General features: G+C 40.3%; 2 protein-coding genes across 2 annotated transcripts; one reads left to right on the top strand and one right to left on the bottom strand.

The window, feature by feature from the left end:
- The first annotated feature begins 3,437 nt into the window (after nucleotides 1–3,437).
- Nucleotides 3,438–8,841, top strand: eif3i (eukaryotic translation initiation factor 3, subunit I). Its single transcript, XM_047384174.1, has 11 exons — nucleotides 3,438–3,594; nucleotides 3,889–3,981; nucleotides 4,070–4,157; nucleotides 4,274–4,339; nucleotides 5,513–5,662; nucleotides 7,388–7,515; nucleotides 7,675–7,785; nucleotides 7,879–7,968; nucleotides 8,052–8,125; nucleotides 8,214–8,306; nucleotides 8,572–8,841. Exons 1-11 carry the CDS (start codon nucleotides 3,592–3,594, stop codon nucleotides 8,651–8,653), a joined length of 978 nt encoding a protein of 325 aa, XP_047240130.1. The 5' UTR covers nucleotides 3,438–3,591; the 3' UTR covers nucleotides 8,654–8,841.
- A 487-nt stretch (nucleotides 8,842–9,328) lies between these two features.
- hdac1 (histone deacetylase 1) lies at nucleotides 9,329–19,292 on the bottom strand. Its single transcript, XM_047384173.1, has 12 exons — nucleotides 19,137–19,292; nucleotides 17,511–17,623; nucleotides 15,613–15,730; nucleotides 15,464–15,538; nucleotides 15,136–15,274; nucleotides 13,379–13,520; nucleotides 13,197–13,289; nucleotides 12,988–13,096; nucleotides 12,531–12,911; nucleotides 12,299–12,454; nucleotides 12,183–12,228; nucleotides 9,329–10,173 (listed from the first exon to the last, which is right to left on the bottom strand). The coding sequence occupies exons 1-12, from the start codon at nucleotides 19,183–19,185 to the stop codon at nucleotides 10,146–10,148; spliced, it is 1,449 nt and encodes a 482-aa protein (XP_047240129.1). The 5' UTR covers nucleotides 19,186–19,292; the 3' UTR covers nucleotides 9,329–10,145.
- Nucleotides 19,293–21,658: the final 2,366 nt, after the last annotated feature.

Here is a 21,658-nt window from a genome sequence, read left to right on the forward strand (position 1 = left end):
AACTTCTGAGTAAACATGCAACACTCAAATCTTTCAACCAATCTTGCAGTGCCCATGGATGTGAAATCTCTCTTTTTCTTTCATATTTTATAACATAATAGCCTACAACCAACTACATAAGTGCAAGTTCTGTTACACCTCTGTCTATGGTGGTGCTTGGTAAATGTAGTATTTCCTAAACAGGTGCTTGCATGGGAACCACTGGCCTAGGTTTTGTAGCCCAACATCAGCTGTTACTTGGTGGGAAAAGGGAAAAAATATAGACACTGCTCAAAAAAATAAAGGGAACACTTAAACAACACAATATAACTCCAAATGAATCAAACTTCTGTGAAATCAAACTGTCCACTTAGGAAGCAACACTGATTGACAATCAATTTCACATGTTGTGCAAATGGAAAAGACAACAGGGGGAAATCTTTGGCGATTAGCAAGACACACTCAATAAAGGAGTGGTTCTGCAGGTGGGGACCACAGACCACTTCTCAGTACCTATGCTTTCTGGCTGATGTTTTGGTCACTTTTGAATGTTGGTGGTGCTTTCACACTGGTGGTAGCATGAGACGGACTCTACAACCCACACAAGTGGCTCAGGTAGTGCAGCTCATCCAGGATGGCACATTAATCCGAGCTGTGGCAAGAAGGTTTGCTGTGTCTGTCAGCGTAGTGTCCAGAGCCTGGAGGCGCTACCAGGAGACAGGCCAGTACACCAGGAGACGTGGAGGAGGCCGTAGGAGGGCAACAACCCAGCAGCAGGACCACTACCTCTGCCTTTGTGCAAAGAGGAACAGGAGGAGCACTGCCAGAGCCCTGCAAAATGACCCCCAGTAGGCCACAAATCTGCATGTGTCTGCACAAACGGTTAGAAAACGACTCCATGAGGATGGTATGAGGGCCCAATGTCCACAAATGAGGGTTGTGCTCACAGCCCAACACCGTGCAGGACGCTTGGCATTTACCAGAGAACACCAGGATTGGCAAATTCACCACTGGCGCCCTGTGCTCTTCAGAGATGAAAGCAGGTTCACACTGAGCACATGTGACAGACGTGACAGAGTCTGGAGACACCGTGGAGAGCGATCTGCTGCCTGCAACATCCTTCAGCATGAAGGAGTGGGTCAGTAATGGTGTGGGGTGGCATTTCTTTGGAGGGCCGCATGCTCGCCAGAGGTAGCCTGACTACCATTAGGTACCGAGATGAGATCTTCAGACCCCTTGTGAGACCATATGCTGGTGTGGTTGGCCCTGGGTTCCTCCTAATGCAGGACAATGCTAGACCTCATGTGGCTGGAGTGTGTCAGCAGTTCCTGCAAGATGAAGACATTGAAGCTATGGACTGGCCCGCCCGTTACCAGACCTGAATCCGATTGAGCACATCTGGGACATCATGTCTCGCTCCATCCACCAACGTCACGTTGCACCACAGACTGTCCAGGAGTTGGTGGATGCTTTAGTCCAGGTCTGGGAGGAGATCCCTCAGGAGACCATCCGCCGTCTCATCAGGAGCATGCCCAGGCGTTGTAGGGAGGTCATAGAGGCACGTGGAGGTCACACACAATACTGAGCCTCATTTTGACTTGTTTTAAGGACATTACATCATAGTTGGATCAGCCTGTAGTGTGTTTTTCCACTTTAATTTTGTGTGTGACTCCAAATCCAGGCCTCCATTGGTTAAACAATTTGATTTCCATTAATGAATTTTGTGTGATTTTGTTGTCAGCACATTCAACTTTGTACAGAACAAAGTATTCAATGAGAATATTTCATTTATTCAGATCTAGGATGTGTAATTTGAGTGTTCCCTTTATTTTTTTGAGCGGTGTATATATATATATATATATTGAACTGAAGGGTTGCACTTACAGGAGTAAACGCCAGGGGGCGCGATTTAGCTTTTTGACACAGAAGTGACGTCAATTGCCTTTTCCATAACATCATGATTAAAAAAACTATGACCTTTACAACAAATGGCCTTATGAACAGGACTCAAGTTACCCAAACACAATCTTCACTAAGTTTTGCAATGAACAAAATCTAGTTGATGCGTTGTGTCATCTTAATACGGAAAAAATTACATTTTCACAGTTTAGTTCAAATAACACATCAAGAATTGATCACTGGCTTGTAGCAAATGAGTTTTGGCCATTGAAATCAACTTTGAAATCTCTGTCCATAGCCTTATTTCTTTGCAAATAAAACCCACAAACAGGACACCAGAGTCAGGTAAATATTGAACATTTAGCCCCAGTCTTCTTAAAAATGACACCTACTGCCAAAAGATTAAAGAATTAATCCTCAATATCAAGGACTCAGAAGAATTAAACAGCTAAACCCAAACATGGGAATTCTTAATATACATGATTAACGTTAGGTTACATTAACGCTCAGCTTGGACTCCTGCTTTACTTGCACTGCCATACTTGCACAATGATCACCTGCACTGTTGTATTGCTCTTGTATCTTATACTGCTCTATACTTACTCTCACTCACTTAAAACTGTGCACATATATTTATATTATATTGTAGATATGTTTATACTGTTTAATTTGTATTGTATTGCACTGACTACGCCAAAACAAATTCCTTGTATGTCCAAAAACGTACTTGGCAATAAAGCTTTTCTGATTCTGATTCTGATTCTGATTAAACAATTTATTTCATTCACCAAACAAATTAAGAAACAACTGCAGAAAAAAGAATTAGATATCATACAACTTAACAAATAGCCTACTGCAATAAAACTAATTCCTCGATAGAAGACAAAAATATAAATAAAAACTAACCCTCCAACCTAACCGTGATGAAATTTATCTCCAAAGGAGCATTTATTAGATTAAGAGCCAAGTGGATTGAGGAGGGAGAAAAAAACACAATGCCTATTTGGAAAAAATATTGATTTGGAATATTGTTGTTTGATAGATTTTTTTATTACTAAACAAAGAGTGTTATATCCTCCCCTGTGTCGTTTTCTTATTTGAATCCCAGGTATATTTGAATTCTCTGAGACATATGTTAAAACGTGATGGCCTATTTGAAATGTTAATGGAATTACCCAAAAACACAAACTAATCTTAAAATATGTATCCCCTTGTACATCTTTTAGTTGTGTTTTCTTTTTTATTGTCAAAGTGTATGTCCTCATTTAAGTACGCCTCTCCTACGCCCACCATGCATTTGCACAATTATAGAATTGCCACACTTGATTGTACTTTGTTTAGTAAACCACAGATTATCCTGTTGAACACGCCTGAGAAGTAGTCCTACAGGCCTCAACAGATCTCTTTACCATCAAACGGGAGCATTTCGTTATTGATCAGCAAGAAACGGCTGAACATGTACTATAGTAAGAGTGTAGTTAAGTACACGGAAGGTCTGAGTATTATTGACTTCCACTCCAGTCCAGTTGGTGGCGGTATATGCACCTTTAGTTTGTTTGCCAACCGCCAGCTACATTCCAAAAGCGAAAAAAGAAGAAGAAGGTCCCTTTCCGCCGCGGTTCCGGCGCCTCATACACGAGTGTTCATCTTTTCTCTGTTTACGCGAGGCATTGTGAATAAATTGAACCGATTGACAGCGGTTAGCGGAGTAAAATGGTGGGTGTATATATTAGGGAACATATTCCGATGTTTAGTGTCGTCTTTCATTATGTGTTTGTTAACTTTAGTTCGGCTAGCATTAGCTTAGCTTTAACGCTAGCTGCATTATGGTACCTGCAATTTGGAGGAAAACAGTTAGGGTAATAAGAGATGTTTTTTTGACGCACTGTAGCTTAGCTGGTTTTGTCCAGATAAATTTAACATATCTAGCTTGTTGCTGCTTAAAGATACACACTTTCAGTAGTAAACAGCTTAGCTTAAATACTAAACTGAGAGCTCTGTATCCCTTAGAAACCCATTCTACTGCAGGGCCATGAGAGGTCCATCACTCAGATTAAGTACAACAGAGAGGGAGACCTGCTGTTCTCTGTAGCCAAGGACACGGTGAGTTCAGACGCACTGTCCATTCATGTGACCCACATAACCTTTGGGACACAGCTGCTTCAACTCTTCATGTAATGTTGCACCTCAGGTAACCAACGTTTGGTACTCTGTGAACGGAGAGAGGCTCGGTACCTATAATGGACACACCGGAGCTGTGTGGTGTGTTGACTGCGACTGTATCCTTCATCAGCAGGACCTCCATCTATGCGCTTAAAGGCTGTGATTAGCCATGTAATGGTTTGTATGCAGTATGTGATGTTCAGGGTAGCTTTCTTAACTTGCTTCTCGTCAGGGGACACCAAGAATGTGTTGACAGGATCAGCAGACAACAGCTGTCGACTGTGGGACTGTGAGACCGGTAAGTGAGGTAGATTTTCTTCCCGGACACCAAAACCTAATGTGGGTTGCCCACAATCTTACGGAGGTGTGTAATTGTCAGTGGTTACAGTATACAGTGCCGTGCATAAATATTCACATTTGTCACATTACAAATAAAATGTGCGTCATAATTCACAGAGATTTGTGTGTGACAGATTTGACGTGAAGTAGTGCATTATTGGGTCTTTGTTTTGCTTCTTATTGTTTTGCTTTCAAATAATTATCTGTGTTCAACCTGTGAGTCAATACATTGCAAAAAAAAAAACACCCTTTACTGTGGTTTTTATAGCTGCAAGTCTAATGCATGTAAACCTCTTCAAATACCTCAAGTTCAGTCAGATCAGATGTGTAGTTATCTATGAACAACAAATATCTTGCCACATTCCTTGCTGGATTTCAGTCTGGGTTTTGACTCATCTATTTTAATGCATAAATGTGCTTTATACTAAACCGTGGTTGCACAAAGTCAGGAAAGCATGCACTTGGGATTTTATTGTTCAATTGGGATAAAAATGTAAATTGGGATAATCGTGTGAGCGCCAAGGGCAGTAATAATCCACCCAAACAGCCAGTTATTAGTATGCAAAGTCTGAAAGCACAACACTTGCAATATAACAGCCCACCAAATATTGCAAGAAAGCAATCCTTTGTAATTGTAATGTAGCATATATTGTGATTCAGTATAGAACAGCCTTAATCTAGACCATTCCATTATATATCTAGCTGTTGGGAGTCAATGTTACGCTAAAAATGTGAGCCTGCACCCAGTCTCTTGCAGCCTCTAACAAGTCTTATCCATTTCTGTTTCTATCAGCTCTGACCAGCTACCATTTTCCTGCTGAACAGTGTTCCCATTTTATGATGCAGTCACCTCCATGTTTTACAGCAGGAATGAAGGAGATTTCCAACACATGGTGGTTGGCAATTTTTGGCTTTATTATTGCCGATATTTTAAAATGGCCAGATTTGTGAACAACTCATTGTCTTCCACCTCTGCGTTGCAGCATCTTCTCTGATTAATGCTTTCCTAAAAAGTGAGGAAGATGGTATATAAATACTTTTGCAATGCACTGTATCTCACACCAAATCTTGTCTTGTAGGCAATGAGATGTATCATGCGAGTCCTGTAAATGTACTCATGGTTTCTTTTCAGGTAAACAGTTGGCTCTGCTCAACACCAACTCTGCTGTCAGGACATGTGGCTTCGACTTCAGCGGCAACATCATTATGTTTTCCACAGACAAGCAGATGGGTTACCAATGCTTCCTGAACTTCTTTGACCTGAGAGATCCACAGCAGATAGGTACAAATACAGACATGATGAAGTTTTCAGTAGTCATGGTAGCCTCAACTTTGCTTATACAAGTCATTCTCAAAATATTAGCATATTGTGATAAAGTTCATTATTTTCCATAATGTCATGATGAAAATTTAACATTCATATATTTTAGATTCATTGCACACTAACTGAAATATTTCAGGTCTTTTATTGTCTTAATACGGATGATTGTGGCATACAGCTCATGAAAACCCAAAATTCCTATCTCACAAAATTAGCATATTTCATCCGACCAAAAAAAGAAAAGTGTTTTTAATACAAAAAACGTCAACCTTTAAATAATCATGTACAGTTATGCACTCAATACTTGGTCGGAAATCCTTTTGCAGAAATGACTGCTTCAATGCGGCGTGGCATGGAGGCAATCAGCCTGTGGCACTGCTGAGGTCTTATGGAGGCCCAGGATGCTTCGATAGCGGCCTTTAGCTCATCCAGAGTGTTGGGTCTTGAGTCTCTCAACGTTCTCTTCACAATATCCCACAGATTCTCTATGGGGTTCAGGTCAGGAGAGTTGGCAGGCCAATTGAGCACAGTGATACCATGGTCAGTAAACCATTTACCAGTGGTTTTGGCACTGTGAGCAGGTGCCAGGTCGTGCTGAAAAATGAAATCTTCATCTCCATAAAGCTTTTCAGCAGATGGAAGCATGAAGTGCTCCAAAATCTCCTGATAGCTGGCTGCATTGACCCTGCTCTTGATAAAACACAGTGGACCAACACCAGCAGCTGACACGGCACCCCAGACCATCACTGACTGTGGGTACTTGACACTGGACTTCTGGCATTTTGGCATTTCCTTCTCCCCAGTCTTCCTCCAGACTCTGGCACCTTGATTTCCGAATGACATGCAGAATTTGCTTTCATCCGAAAAAAGTACTTTGGACCACTGAGCAACAGTCCAGTGCTGCTTCTGTGTAGCCCAGGTCAGGCGCTTCTGCCGCTGTTTCTGGTTCAAAAGTGGCTTGACCTGGGGAATGCGGCACCTGTAACCCATTTCCTGCACACGCCTGTGCACGGTGGCTCTGGATGTTTCTACTCCAGACTCAGTCCACTGCTTCCGCAGGTCCCCCAAGGTCTGGAATCGGTCCTTCTCCACAATCTTCCTCAGGGTCCGGTCACCTCTTCTCGTTGTGCAGCGTTTTCTGCCACACTTTTTCCTTCCCACAGACTTCCCACTGAGGTGCCTTGATACAGCACTCTGGGAACAGCCTATTCGTTCAGAAATTTCTTTCTGTGTCTTACCCTCTTGCTTGAGGGTGTCAATAGTGGCCTTCTGGACAGCAGTCAGGTCAGCAGTCTCACCCATGATTGGGGTTTTGAGTGATGAACCAGGCTGGGAGTTTTAAAGGCCTCAGGAATCTTTTGCAGGTGTTTAGAGTTAACTCGTTGATTCAGATGATTAGGTTCATAGCTCGTTTAGAGACCCTTTTAATGATATGCTAATTTTGTGAGATAGGAATTTTGGGTTTTCATGAGCTGTATGCCAAAATCATCCGTATTAAGACAATAAAAGACCTGAAATATTTCAGTTAGTGTGCAATGAATCTAAAATATATGAATGTTAAATTTTCATCATGACATTATGGAAAATAATGAACTTTATCACAATATGCTAATATTTTGATAAGGACCTGTACGACCCTTAACCTTTTGTTTGGTTCTTCTGGGCGGTAACTATTTGTCTCTGCAGATGACAACAATCCCTACGTGTCCATACCCTGCAGTGAGCATAAGATAACCAGTGCTGTGTGGGGACCTCTGGGGGAGTTTGTCATCGCAGGCCATGAGAATGGAGAGATCAACCAGTTCAGTGCGAAGGTAGGCTGGAAACACAACAGTGTTAGGCTATTCCTCAGAAATATAGGATCATAACTTTTAATGTGTATAAAGAAAGTTGTTTCCTCTATCTGCCTCTATGCCATCATAGCTTCAGTTTGTCCTAACTGGGTTGGGATTATTTTTATGTTTGTTTTCTAGTCTGGGGATATTCTGAAGAAGGCTAAGGAGCACACCAGGCAGATCAATGACATCCAGTCATCTGTCGATCTCACTATGGTGATCACTGCCTCCAAGGATAACACTTCTAAAGTAAGAGTCATCCCCACTTTCTCTGCTTTTACCTATAGTAGATGAATATGTTTACAGATATACCTTCTGTCTCTCTCTCTGTTGTCCTCTTAGCTGTTTGACTCCAATTCTCTGGATCACATAAAAACATTTAGGACAGAGAGGCCTGTAAACTCCGCTGCCATCTCTCCTACAATGGACCATGTAAGACACAACTCTTATGGACACATTTAACCTCCTTATAACCTGTTGCCGTGGGACTGTCTCTGACTAAAAATATCATTTAGGTGGTGATGGGAGGTGGGCAAGAAGCTATGGAGGTCACCACTACCTCCACCAGGATCGGCAAGTTTGAGGCGAGGTGAGAGTTAAAGCTTTGTGTTATTTGATGGATAAATGATTTATTGAGTAATGATGTATTAGTTATATGTATAATTTGCTGTGTCTAGGTTCTTCCATGCTACCTATGAGGAGGAGTTTGGCAGAGTCAAAGGTCATTTTGGCCCCATCAATTGTGTGGCATTCCATCCCGATGGCAAGAGGTAAACCCTGACTGTAGCTGTTTCACCTCATTGGGTCTTTTCCATTACTGTAATAGTTATTGATTCATCATAACAAGAGTTTGGTATTTGTGAATGAACCCGATGGAGCAAAATGTGCTAAATGATATTTGTTTGGTCTGTTCGAGTCCCTTTTCGATGTGTCTTGTCCATTTTGGCTCTGTAGGAAGTAAACTTGACTCTTAACAAAATGTGACTGTTGTATGAACTTTTTAATGGTCCTGTCCTGTGGTGTACTGTCTTACAGTTACAGCAGTGGAGGAGAAGACGGATATGTACGAATTCATTACTTTGACCCACAGTACTTCGACTTTGAACTGGAGGCGTAAACAACCAGCCCATTCTAAGGGACGGCTTCAGCTAACATCAGATTCAATCCAGAGACCTTGAAGGAAAACCAGACAAAGCATTTTCAGTCTCCTTGTTTTGACCAATAGTTTTAAGTTTAAATTAACATTTACCTGCAGTAAATACATTTAACCTGTAAGCTTCAACTTTCAATAAAAGGTGAAGAAAAGGGTGGGCTGCTTTTTGGACTTCAGTTTTAGTACCGACCAAATGGAACCTTCAGTTGTGTAAAAAGGCTTCAACTCCGCTTTAATTGCAGTGGCATGTTTTCAATGAAAATGTATTATTTTAGTACATTAGTGTGTGTCGGGGGTTTATTTCAAACGTAAATCCATTTAAGTGAAGTCCAGTGGTAATCCATGGTTTTGTTCCACTGGGTGATGAATGCCAGCTACTGGCTGGATTAGCACCCATTGGTTTAAGAAGAGCATTCATTGTGAACAGAAACTTTACCGTTTCCTCCAACTGTTTGGCCTTTTGTATATACTTGCTTAAAAACATTGCCATAAATGTAGGGTCACACCACCAAATTAATGAATGGCTGCAGTTGTATAAAGTTTCATATGGAGAAACTTGACTGACTTGCAAAGAGTCCTGGGATAAATTAAGTGATTAAGCTGTAATTCTGGTGAACTGGGTGTATACACAAAAACAAGTGAATCTGTTTTTTTTATTTTTTTTATGACAAAGATATGATAATGCACATTTCACAAGGATACAATTCCAAACAGCCACACTCACTGACTTGCTCTACTTTTCTGTAAATGATACAAAATCTCTAAAATAAGTCATTTTCTCAGCAACATCCGCCTCTGGAAAAGTTCACACACACTCCAACATAAACAGTACAGGAAAGAAACGGGTTCACAGAGCAGATATTTATGGGAAGATGAGCCGACTGTATTCATGATTTAAAATAACTTAATGGGCAGAAATCAGGGACTGTTTTGGGGGAGAATAAGAAATATATACATGCTAAAGGTGAGATGATTCTAAGCATGCATTCACAGATTAATAAACGACAAGGTGGAACTTCTTGCCTAAGGCAGGGTGTTGATGCACCATAAATAGTTACAAAAAACTAACAGGAAAGTCTGCATGTGAAACCATCTACATCCTTGAAGATATTAGAACTGCAGCCCAACAGACAGGCTTTAATCAGAAATTCCAGCGTGGAAACAGTTTCCTTGTTACAGTAAACCTGATGTACACAACAGCTCAAAGGGGAATGAGGGAATTTTACATCTTATTAGGTGGCAGGTGGGTGGGGCTAACAAGATCAGGCTGATGTTCAACCTCCTGTAAATATGTGATCTCCCATCCACCTGCTGCCCAACTCGCGTAAACAATGAAAACCAGGTTTGTCTGCAAGGACAAAGTAAATCAGGAATACAAAAAGATCCTCTTGTTACACGAGGTAAACAGGAATCTGTAGGGTGACGTCAACAGAACATCCACCTCTTCAGCATCGCTTCAAGTTGTCTTAATCTCCTCTTTTGGTCTGAAACAGAAACATGTTTAGCGGTAAATGAGCATATCTCTGAAATGTCAGTTCAGGAATTCAAATAAAAATGGAAACTCAGATTCCTTACACAATGTGGTGAATTTCAACCAAAACAAAATAAAGTTCTCTGAAAATTTGATTGCATAAGACCAATATAAAACTGTTTTTAGTACAGAAATGTGAGCCTGTCCATGTACTGTAGAGTATATGCACTCAGTACTTGATCTGGACTCCTTTGCAAGCCATCAGTGCAGTCTGGTTCTGTTGTTAATAGAGACCTTCAGCTAGTCTTTGTTGGCTCTGGTGTCTCATCTTCTTGAGAACATAGCTTCTCAAGCAGCCCTGCAACATTTAGGAGAATTCTTGCTCCAACGATCCTGAATCAAATATCTGGAGTACATTCTCAGCATTCAACCAGGTTCTACAGAGTCCTGTTAATGGCGTCATTATTCAACCTGGTGAACTGAAGCAGAGACATCTAACTGTTGCAGGAGACCCGCCCCCGAGGACTGGAGTTTAAGACCCCTGCTCTACGGGGGGATGTTCAGGTGAGTTTGCAGTGTGGAAAATGAAATCAGCATCTTTATAAAGTTTCTCAGCAGAAGTAGGCATGGAGATCTCTAAAATGGTCTGGTTGATACTACGCCGACTTTGGACTTTATAAAACAAAGTGGACCACCACCAAAAAATGATATTGCTCTCCAAATCACCACAGACTGTGGAAACCTCTGGATCTTAAGAACCTGGATTCTGTGCCTTTCTTCTCCTAGGAGGTCAACACATTTTTACATCTGAACAGAGGCCTTTGGACCACTGAGCAACAGTCTAGTCCTTATTCTCCTTAGCCTAGCTAAGACACTTAAGACGTTATCTGACTCAGAAGGGGCTTAACGAAAGCAGTGCAACGGCTGTAGGCCATTCTTGGAATGCATAATAGAAACACACGAAATATGCAACAATATAGGTGAATGCTGCCATAACGATGTGACTTACAATAAATAAATCATTCAAAAGTGTTTGTCTTTCTGCTTTGGCTTTGAGGCAAACATAGGCCCATGTTTACTGTTCTAGGAATGAAACACCGTACTTGTAGTTTCTAAATGACTTCAGCACCTCTTTACCATTTAAAGCGTGTCACCAAATACATTACTGGCATAGAGCCTGAATGCACGGTAGTCACATCATCAGTTTACAGTTACTGCAGTCCCAGCCGCTCTACATATCGCTCTCAGTCTTATTGGGTTGACAAATTTGCTTTGTATTGTGCAGCTCTAGTTAAAGCCTCCCTCGCTTTTAATCAGCTCCAAGTCGTTATAATCAAAATAAACAAATATCAATGCTTGAAATATATCAGTCTGTGTGTATTGAATCTATATGAAATGGGTTTTACAGAACTAAATGACACTAATAAACTGAGAGCTGTATGGTGACTTCTATTACCTAAAAAATAAAAATATGAATTTCTGAAAAGTTTTTCCAATGAATTTATAGTTATGGTCCTTAATCTTTGACTTTCCACATTCCAAATGAAGACTTTGTCCAACCTATTGATCATTTCGATGGATTTCAATTACAGTATAGACAGAATGCAGAGAAAAGAGCATTCATCTGAACAAAACAGAAAGTGCCAATTTCACTGATTTAATGGCCTCTAGACCCTATTTTTGAATGTCTTAACAACAAAATCGAAGCATCGACAAACTACAAACTGTGCTTTAAAGAATGCTTTGAGTTATTGTTACAGATATTAAACATGAGCTCAGTTAAGTTGGACCAAATGCGAAAAAGCCGTGAAATAGCCCTTTTTTGCATTACTCAATCAAAAGCCAACTTCAGCATTTGGCTTTTTCTGGGTTAGTGAAACGTGCAAACAATATAACCCAAATAGGTAAAGGTTTTATACTTAAACTGCTAAGATTGCTTTCAAAAGCACCAGTTTTAAATTATAAAACTGTGACCTTTCTAGACCCCTGGTTATTTCTGTTCGCTGCAACTCTGGTTCTTACCCAGATGTATCCATCTTCTCCTCTTCTTTCTCTTCCTCTTTCACTTCTAGAAAACAAACATGACGTTATTAATTCAGACGGGCTACAAAAGGTACTTTTAATGAGAGTCCCCTTACCTTTCTTTTCCTCTCCTTCCTTCTCTTCCTCCTTCTTCACCCTTTTTGCCTTTTTGTGGTTGGCTGCATTCCTGCGGCCTCCTCCCTGCCCTTCTGCCTCGTCCTCAGAGTCTGAAAACTCCTCCTCACAGGCTATCCTCTTGTCATGGGCACGGACTGTAAGGCACAGGAATTCGTCAACATCCCTTAAACTAAGCCTTGATCAAACACCTGTTTATGTAAATTGTCTTACTGGAGATGCGTTTGTCGGGGTCTTCCTCATCCTCGTCTCCGCTGTCGGCGTGAGGAGCGTCCTCGGGGATCGCCTGCATCTGGACTCCGGGGGCATGAGGCAGCATGCGGAGGTTTTCGAAGAGCCGTTGTTTGATTTTCTCCAGGTACTCGTTGGTGTTCTGGTTGGTCATGTTGGATGGGCTGATGTGCAGCTTGAAATCAGGCCCAAAGTATTCGAAGTAATCGTTGTAGGGCAACTCGTTGGGGATGGAGGAGTCCAGGGCCACGGCCGTCTCGAAGGTCCAGCAACGGGCTACGTTGCGGATGGTGTAGCCACCTCCGCCCAGCATCAGCAGAGGTAGGTTGAAGCCTTTTATGTACTCGACACACTTGGCATGGCCTTCAGGAGAAAACACACACAAATGTAGTTCTATTTTCAATATGTTAAAGGCGCTTATTGTGAGCCGTTTTCTAACCTTTGATGGTGAGGTTGAAGCAGCCCAGTCTGTCTCCAGAAAGAGAATCTGCTCCACACTGCAGAACCACAGCACTTGGCTGGTACATCTCCATCACTTTAGCCATGATCTAACACATAGACAAACATTATTTTGATGTGGAAATAATCTGAAATGTGCCAACTTTATTGTTACAGGTTATTTGAGGAATTAAGAGATAAATAACTTACAGGTTTAAAAATGGCTTCATAGGATTCATCATCAATACCGTCTCTTAGAGGGTAGTTTACTGCGTAGTACTTTCCCTTTCCTGCTCCAATGTCCTGCGTACATTGAAATTTTTGAATTAATGCTCACATAGAGTCCATATTGTAATGAAGATGTTTTCCAGGAAAAAAGTTGAGCTACTAACCCTCAGATCTCCAGTGCCAGGGAAGTACTCCCCGTATTTGTGGAAAGAAACGGTCATGACCCTGTCTGTGGTGTAGAAGGCCTCTTCTACTCCATCACCATGGTGGATGTCAATGTCTATGTACAGCACCCTCTGGTGGTATCTGGAAAGCGTACAGGATCCAAGTAAATAATCATTTTCTCCACCTTGACAACCAGAATGGACCAATTCATAAAAACACACAGAGCAACCGTTCCTGTTGCAGGCAGTTTTAAGATCACAGGATACACAAACAGCTGATCTTAGATAGTCTCCGGTCAGTTCTCCTCTACACTGTTTGGTTCGTTTTCCATTACAAATCAAGTCAATAGAAAGGCAGCCCCACAGTCCAAAAACATAACTTGATGTGATTTGTATGTGACACAAACATAACAACGTAGGACCTGCTGCTTGGTCTATAGCTCAGACTCTGAGTGAAGGAAGAGCCAGCGGAGTCTGAGGAGGGCAAGAAGAAGCACCCTGAGCCCCTTTTCCATTGCCCAGGTCACGTTTCAATATAAATTTTCCCGGGTAATTTTACTGTCATGGGTAAGTGATCCTACTCTGGACATGGTCTTTTCAGCTTTACCCGGACTTTGTTAAAGGGGCGGAGCTGTGTGCAGCAAAGCTTGGCCCCAACAGCTTCAGTAATGGCAGAGGTTACCATACAAGTTAATCCTTTTTATACCATTAATGTGTCACAAAAAGTAGTTTTAGGCAAGAAAGTAGACCTCAAAACTTAATCTGTGTAGTCAGTTCATCCAGAATGATCCTACATATTTAAATGTTTTTTTTCTGAGTTTTCGAAGCAACAGAGTTCTGCTTTTTTTTTTTACTACTTTCCCATATCTAAATCATTAGGCTGATTTAAATAAATAGTCTGTGGCAATAGAAAAATAAAGTACGAGACTCCCTGGGATTCCTATTACCCGGGTAAAACAAATCCTGGGGCTTTCAGTGGGAAAAGGGTTCTGGATAAGTACAGGAGATAGAGGGAAGCCATAGAGCGTTACAAGCTAAAGGATGTGCAAAGAAAAGCTAACGCTACCTAATGCTAGCTTGCTATAGAGCACAGACCAATGTAACAAAGACCATTATAGAAAGAGAAGGGGTTGTCTTTAACGGCAACCTTTTATATCGTTGTTGACGTCAGGAAAACCCCTGCTGGCTTTCAGGACCCCTACCAAATCCGGTCCATTTCAAACCCTGGTGCTGATTGCAGTGAATGCTGGTGGTTTGAGCGACTCTTACTAGTCTCCTTGTTCTCAGTCCATTTAGCCATGCCTGGAAAATGTCTTCCAGGCCTTCAACTCTTGGCAAAATGAGTGATTCCCCAACAGATACTAAAATTTCAAACTCAGCACAGATACCCAGAAAAATACTTGATATCATTTTCAACACTGCTGTGTTTCTTAGTCTTCGTGATGCTGTCTGTTGACTTATGTTCTCTAAAAAAACCTCCGATGCGATCACAGGACAGCTGGATTTATACTGGAGACTCCAGGCGGACTCTGTTTCCTAAGTATGTGATTTCCAAAGGTAATTGATTGCGCTGGGTGTTATCTATGGATATCACATTAATACAAATGCAATCCATCATTTTTTTTATTTTATTCGTAAAAAATCTGAAAACATGCATCCTGAAACTCCAATAAAGTATATTTAAGTTTGTGATTGACACTTGACAAGATATGAAAATCAAGAACTAGAAATAAAAGAAGTGTCTGTGTTCAGCTTACTTCAGCAGCTCCAGAATGGCCAGGACGATGTCGTTGACGTAGCAGAAACCAGAGGCCTCAGACTTCTTGGCGTGGTGGAGTCCACCAGCCCAGTTGATGGCGATGTCTGTCTGCTGCTTGTTCAGCTTCACCGCTCCGGCTAAAACAAAACCGTTACAGATACTTCAAGTCAGAGATTTGTTAATCCTGAACAAAAGCCACCCCTCTCAGCAAGATGTTTCAGTAAATCAAGTCAACTATGATAATTAAGATGATTTAGTGTGTTTTCAAGCCTAAGAGTGGTTTAACCACAAGATGGACCGTGTTAAATACAGAACAACTAACTTACCGACGGAGCCACCTGTTGAGAGCTGGCAAAACTCAAATAGACCATCAAAAACTGGACAGTCCTCGCCGACATTGACTGCAAGAAGAAGAAAACAGATGATTTAAATAGAACGAGCCAGAGAACACAGTTAAGAGGAAATCAGAACTTACATCTCTGCATTTGTTTGCTGTACTCAGACATGTTGTCGGGGCGGATGGACCTCAGGAACTTTATATAGTCATCGCTGTGGTACTTTGTCATCTCTTCACCACTGGCTTTGTGTGGTCTCTGAAATTACACAAAAAGCCAAAAAGCGTGTTAATTAGGACAGAAAAGGACTAAGTTAAAGTTTAGAGAAGTCCTGAAAATATACACAATGTGCCTCATTAAAAATGTTAAATAAAGCAGTGCCACGGCATTCAATAAAGTCCAAATAGTTTTGGGGGTTTGTGACTCAAGTCACTAACAGAATATGTTCGAAATGCCTGTAGCGGTGAGTTTCTTCATTAATCCAATCCAGTCCTCTCCTTGCAGTGAAAGGCACCATGCTGGTTGATTCTGAGGGGTAACATGGTACCTGCTTCATGCCATTTCACCCAGTCTGCAGAGATCCACATACTCCCACTGTCCTACCAGAAATTTTAAATGACATCTGTCGAATACTTTGGGCCAATTTCTACCTGGATCATTGTGGGCACCTGCACAAACTGAGCCTACTTATGCACACACAAACCCTGATTCCACACTTCCAGTGTTTTTTTTTTAAGCCCTGAAAGCCAGCAACAGCATTTTTTTTCAGGGCCGCACGGTACATAATTCATTTTCCAAATGGGAAATCTTTGCAGCTTTTAGGCAGTTTATTCCCTGAACGTGTTTGCTCTAATTTTTAGTGATTAATGTTCTACGGTGCCTCACTGGTCATTCACTTCATCTCTAAATGTCTCTGGACACTCAGGATACACAATTATTAGGGAAACTGCGATTTTGTTGTTGAAGATTTCAATGAGAATATTGAACGCAACTAACCTAAAGCCAATAAACCCTTCTTTTACTTTTCCATCCAATCAATGACCCCACCTATCTCCTTGAGCTTTAGCATCACGGTAACTTAAATCTATATTAGATGTTGGCATAAAAGAATCTGAACGTTCATCTAAAGGCCAAACATGTTACTGATGAGCAGGTTCAATGTATTTCTAAAACATTAGGAATATTTTATTGTAGCATACCAGATATTCCATTCAAGCCATCCTTTTGAGTTCGTTATATTGCACACATTGAAACTTTGAGAATGACAGGTACTAAAGTGGAAAACCAAAAATAGTAAAATGATGATTTTGTACTAAAACTAAATACAATAGACAAAAAAAAGCAGGGCAGTGTATTTCTGACATGCAAACAGCACTGAGGCTACATATTGGGCATACTTGTCTTGGAACCTAAATGTTTGCTATTTGCTTACAGCTATGCTGTATTCCAACTGAGGGGTTGTTATTTTAGGCTGAAACTTCTCTGCAGCTGTGTTCTTTTCATTACTTGCATATAATTACATATTAATCCAAATTTAGGTCAATGATTAAAGTCAATCCGTTATCAGTTCCTCACCACAAAGAGCTTCAAGGAAGCAATTTACTCTGTTGCTTTGTACTGTTGAACACCTACAAATTACTCTGTGTGTTAATGTGATGTCTATTTGGCAGAAAAAGGAACATGGAAACCAATGGAGCTTTCCATTTGCACTCCAAAGACAGATTTTCTGTGTTCAATGTTAAAGAAATAGAAAACACCCTCAAGTTAGGATTCCAAACTCTGAAACCAGAAGTTCCTCACCAAATCCAAAATGGCCCGTAGATCATTAGCTGAACAGAAATTCTCTTGGGTTTGTCTCAAGACTCTTTCTCCGTAAAGTTTTACAACACTCCCATTTAAACAGGTTATCCTACCAATGTTCAGAAAATATTAAAATACCCCCCAAACAGGACCAGATATCCAAAGGTTTAGATGTACAGTAAAAATGACTAATGAAACCTCAGGAACTGCATCCAAAATTCTGTTGTGTTTGACTCACATAGATCTCCATTTTCCTGTACAGTCCATAGTTGAGGAGGAGGTTGTGTGTCATGCGAATCCTGTGGGGTTTCATGGGATGACCTTGGCCATAGTAATAGTTCCCCACGTCGCCTGTAGGAGCACAAAAGGTGTTGGTCATTTCATACCCAGCATTCTGAGTCAAAAAGGGGAGCCGTTTCCTTACCAGATGTTTTTTTAACTAACCATCATTCAATTCACACCTTCTTATGGGACATTTTGTAGCACCTTGTTGAGTTACATTGATTTTTTATGATCTACTTTTCTGTAAGGAAATGTAGGGATTTTTTCAGATAGCTAACCACTGTCAGTTATTTGAGTCAATGTAAACCAATGTTTGAAATAACTTTAGCTAATAATTCCTTGCTTTTGTATTTTTATACTCCAAATTAGATGCCAGAGCAAATGCAGGAGTTCCCATAGTTTTTTTGTTTCTGGCTGTCTGGAGCACTAAGTAATGCAACAATGCCCCATCCACCATCCATTGTGGCACACTTTTGGTCAGCTGGCTGAAAGAGGGCTCCTATGTTTTCTCCATGTCTTGCTTACTTGAAAGACAAAATCAGCTCTTTAGAAATATTTCCAGCACCCAAAAACACAGTCATGGTATGGAAACCACCTTTTATCAGCTTATTCCTAGACTCCAGGTAGTAGTTTAAGTTATGCCCCAAATGCGAGTGTGAATGCACGCTATTTATCGATCTATCTATATCAATCTAGATAGATAGATGTGTTATAAATTTTACAAAAGGCAATCTAGAAGTAAGATCTCAAAGAAAACAGGAAATCAGTATCTTACGTCCGCAATGGATGAAGCACTACCGGCATTAAACTCTGCATCCAAAATAACATCTATCTTTAATTATTCATGAGCGTCCTGAATCACGCGTTACCCGACACAATGGGAAGACGGAAGTTATGATCAGATATTTCGATATCAACAGGGCTTGTTCGCCTATTTCACATTAGGAAACTGGCTTAAAAGAATCAATTAAACAGGAATACAAATATCCAAACTTCAGCGCAAATTCAACACTCTGGGGTTCATTTTCAGTTTCACAGAGCACATACAGAGCAGAACAAAGATATGCAGCATGCAAACTATATTTATCCTCAGTAAAGCAAGACTACACAATCAATGGCTTATTCATTCCCCAAAGCCTTTCGGAAGATGAAGCATGTTAAAGCAGCACAATAGAAAATTGCATCCTTCCTCACTTCTCGGAAGTTGTTAGCAAATTGGAGGAACACTGTCTAATTTTCATCGGATCGATAGATAACATGCCCCTCTAAGCATATTTTTAATATACAAAAATACCCTCATATAAGGCCTTAATAATTCATGAAGGCTTGTTTTAATACTGCGTGTCTTGAAACTAAGCTGAAGACTCAAGTACACACTCAGTGCAGAATTCGGGCTAATAGCTAACTCGGCTAAAACAAGCTAGTTAGCAAGCTAACGTTAGCACCACAACACCGGCTTCAGAGCTTGACCGTGTTGCAACACTTAAAACCATACTACAGAAAAATAAAACTTAGAAATCTGATACTCCGTAAAGGACATTTCGGTACGAGGGCAAGTAAGAAGTCCAAATAAAGTATTTACCGTCATAATAATAGCAAACTTTTTTCTTTGTTCCTTGAGACAGCGCCATTTTAGACCAGTTACCCCACTGGTTCGCCCGCTTGCCGGGTTCTCAGTAACAGAGGGGAGGTCGCACTGAGGCCATCTCAGCCAATCACAGCAGCTCATCCGCCTCACTGGGAGGAGCCAGAATGCAAACCAAGGACCACGGAAGCTTCGGTTTCAGAGACAAAACAATGGGTTTGCAACCTCAATATTCTTGAATGTTTCTGTAAAACGCCCACAAACCACCTTTTACTGCTGTTTTTTTACATACCTTCTCAGATTCTGCAACGCTACAACTATAAACTTCTAAGAAATTTATTAGGATTTTATGTGACATACCAACACAATGTAGTGCAATGTTTTGCAAATAAAAATTTGAAAAGTGTTGTGTGTTTTTATTAAGCGCCCTGTGCACTGCGTGTAAATAAAATCCAGTGCAACCAGTTTCCTTCAGAAGTAACCTGTCTTAGAAAATCAATGGTGTCCAACTGTGTGTAACTTTATTTCAATATAAATACAGCGGTAAATACACGGCTCGGGTGGGAGAATCTGCAGACACTCCACTAACCTGGCACTTATTGGTAACGAGAAATCCCTTAGCCGTCTGTCACAAGGACAAAAAACTTAGCCCAGCCACAAAAAAGCTACATTTTCACACAATGGTAGAAAACATTTTAAGTAATTTCATAATAAAATAACAACTACATGTTATCGGTTTTTGAGTATTTGTGAATTCAATAAAAAATTTGTACAATCGTTTAACTTGTTTGTTTTTTGTTGTTAACAGCCTAAAGGGAAAAAAAAAACCTAATTGTTTCAATAAATCAATCCAACATTATGGGTTATTTAAAAAAAATTATTATCATGAATCAAATTTTCCTTATTCTGTCTAACAAAAAAAAAAAAAAAAAAAAACTGACCACACAGTTCTCTTCATCCAAAGTTCCTGCTTAAATCTTGTGGTTCTATCAAGTTGTTACACTCTTCAGCTTCTATGTTCCTCCTTTCTAAAATTTGTAAAAGTAATAAACCTCTAAATTGAATTCAACTTTGTCAGAGTAGATCCTAAAACCTATTGTGTTAATTTTATTTTTGTTGACATCTCACGAAACACAAATGAGTCTCAAAATATGTTTTATGACTGATGAATCATGTCCAATCGGTATTTCAGACTGTATTGTTTACTTGTTGTTTTATCTGTTGAGTCAGCTAACTCTGACTTAATTAATCAGATGTCCAACCTGATTAGGTGGAGAAAGCAGCTCTACTGTTACTGTAGCAGCTGAAAGAGAAAAGCTTTTCCTCCCCTCCAATCCCAGCTGTACGTCTCTCGCTGAGGAGAAGAAAGGAAAAAACCACTGATATAAAGCTGAGACACTTTGAGAACAATCTCCTATGTGCTCGTTGTTGTGCTGATGCTTTTTGTGTTAATTTTTGTTTTAAGACTCCATAGTGACAGGTTTTCTGCAGTTGACTTAAAATATTAACTACAGAACACATGCAAAAGAATCTGCTTAGTTTAAAGTATACACGTGGAATGTTAATGATATTTTATAACACAGATTTTAAAAAGTATTTAAAATTTCCTTCACAAGATCCGGGGCCATTCAAAAACCATCCCGTGTCTAAACACGCCTATGTTTCACAAGCGATGTAGGCACACAGCAAACGTGTGGGAGAATGTGTTCTGGTCAGATGAAACCAAACCTTACATTTTTTCTCCTATATGCAAAACAGTATGACAGAAAGAAACACTGCATATAACCTCAAATACACCATTGTCACTGTAAACCATGGTGGTGGCAGTATTATGCTGTGGGGATGGTTTTCAGGAGCAGGAATCAAGAAGATGGTCAGAGCAGAGATGGGTAGAACTAAACACAAGGCAATCCTGGAGGAAAACCTGTTAGAGACTGAAAAAGACTAGATATAGACTGGGACAGAGGTTCAACTTTCACCAGGGCAGCAAGTCTGGACATACAGCCAGAGTTATAATGGAATAGTTTAGATAAAAATATATTACACTGCCCAATTTTCAGAACTAAAAACCATAAAAAGTCTGTAAAAAAAACTTAAACGATGTTTACAGACGCTCTCACTCCAAACTGCTTGAGCTTCAGCTATTTTACAAAGAACCGGCAAGATTTCAGTCTCTAGATGCGCAAAGTTGGTGGAGGCATACTCCAAAAGACATGTTGCAGTGAAATGATTATAAAATCATGTCACACTTTTGAGATTTCTATTTTTAAAAAGTCTTGAAAACTACAAATCCTTAATTTTTTACTTTACAGTGTTTCCTTTTTTACCAGTTTGTGTTGGTCTACTCACATGAGATCAAAATAAAATTCATTGATGAGACAAATTGTGAAAACTTTCAAGAGGTGTGGATCCTTTTGCAAGGCATTGTAAAATCAAGTTTTTAAAAAAGAAAATAAATGTTTTTCCATTATTTATTTTTTGGCCTGCAAATGAATTTAACACAGACAAACTATGCAAGC

Source organism: Girardinichthys multiradiatus, chromosome 13 (genome assembly GCF_021462225.1).
Source record: "Girardinichthys multiradiatus isolate DD_20200921_A chromosome 13, DD_fGirMul_XY1, whole genome shotgun sequence".
In the NCBI taxonomy this organism is placed as follows: Eukaryota; Metazoa; Chordata; class Actinopteri; order Cyprinodontiformes; family Goodeidae; genus Girardinichthys; species Girardinichthys multiradiatus.

Coding starts and splice junctions, on each gene's coding strand:
- hdac1 (XM_047384173.1), bottom strand. CDS start 19,185: ATGGCGCTGTCTCAAGGAACAAAGAAAAAAGTTTGCTATTATTATGAC. Junction 15,275..15,463: donor CTCAACAGGTGGCTCCGTCG/GTAAGTTAGTTG, acceptor GTTTTGTTTTAG/CCGGAGCGGTGAAGCTGAAC. Junction 13,290..13,378: donor CTGGCACTGGAGATCTGAGG/GTTAGTAGCTCA, acceptor CAATGTACGCAG/GACATTGGAGCAGGAAAGGG.
- eif3i (XM_047384174.1), top strand. Junction 4,158..4,273: donor GTGGTGTGTTGACTGCGACT/GTATCCTTCATC, acceptor GCTTCTCGTCAG/GGGACACCAAGAATGTGTTG. Junction 8,126..8,213: donor ATCGGCAAGTTTGAGGCGAG/GTGAGAGTTAAA, acceptor TGCTGTGTCTAG/GTTCTTCCATGCTACCTATG.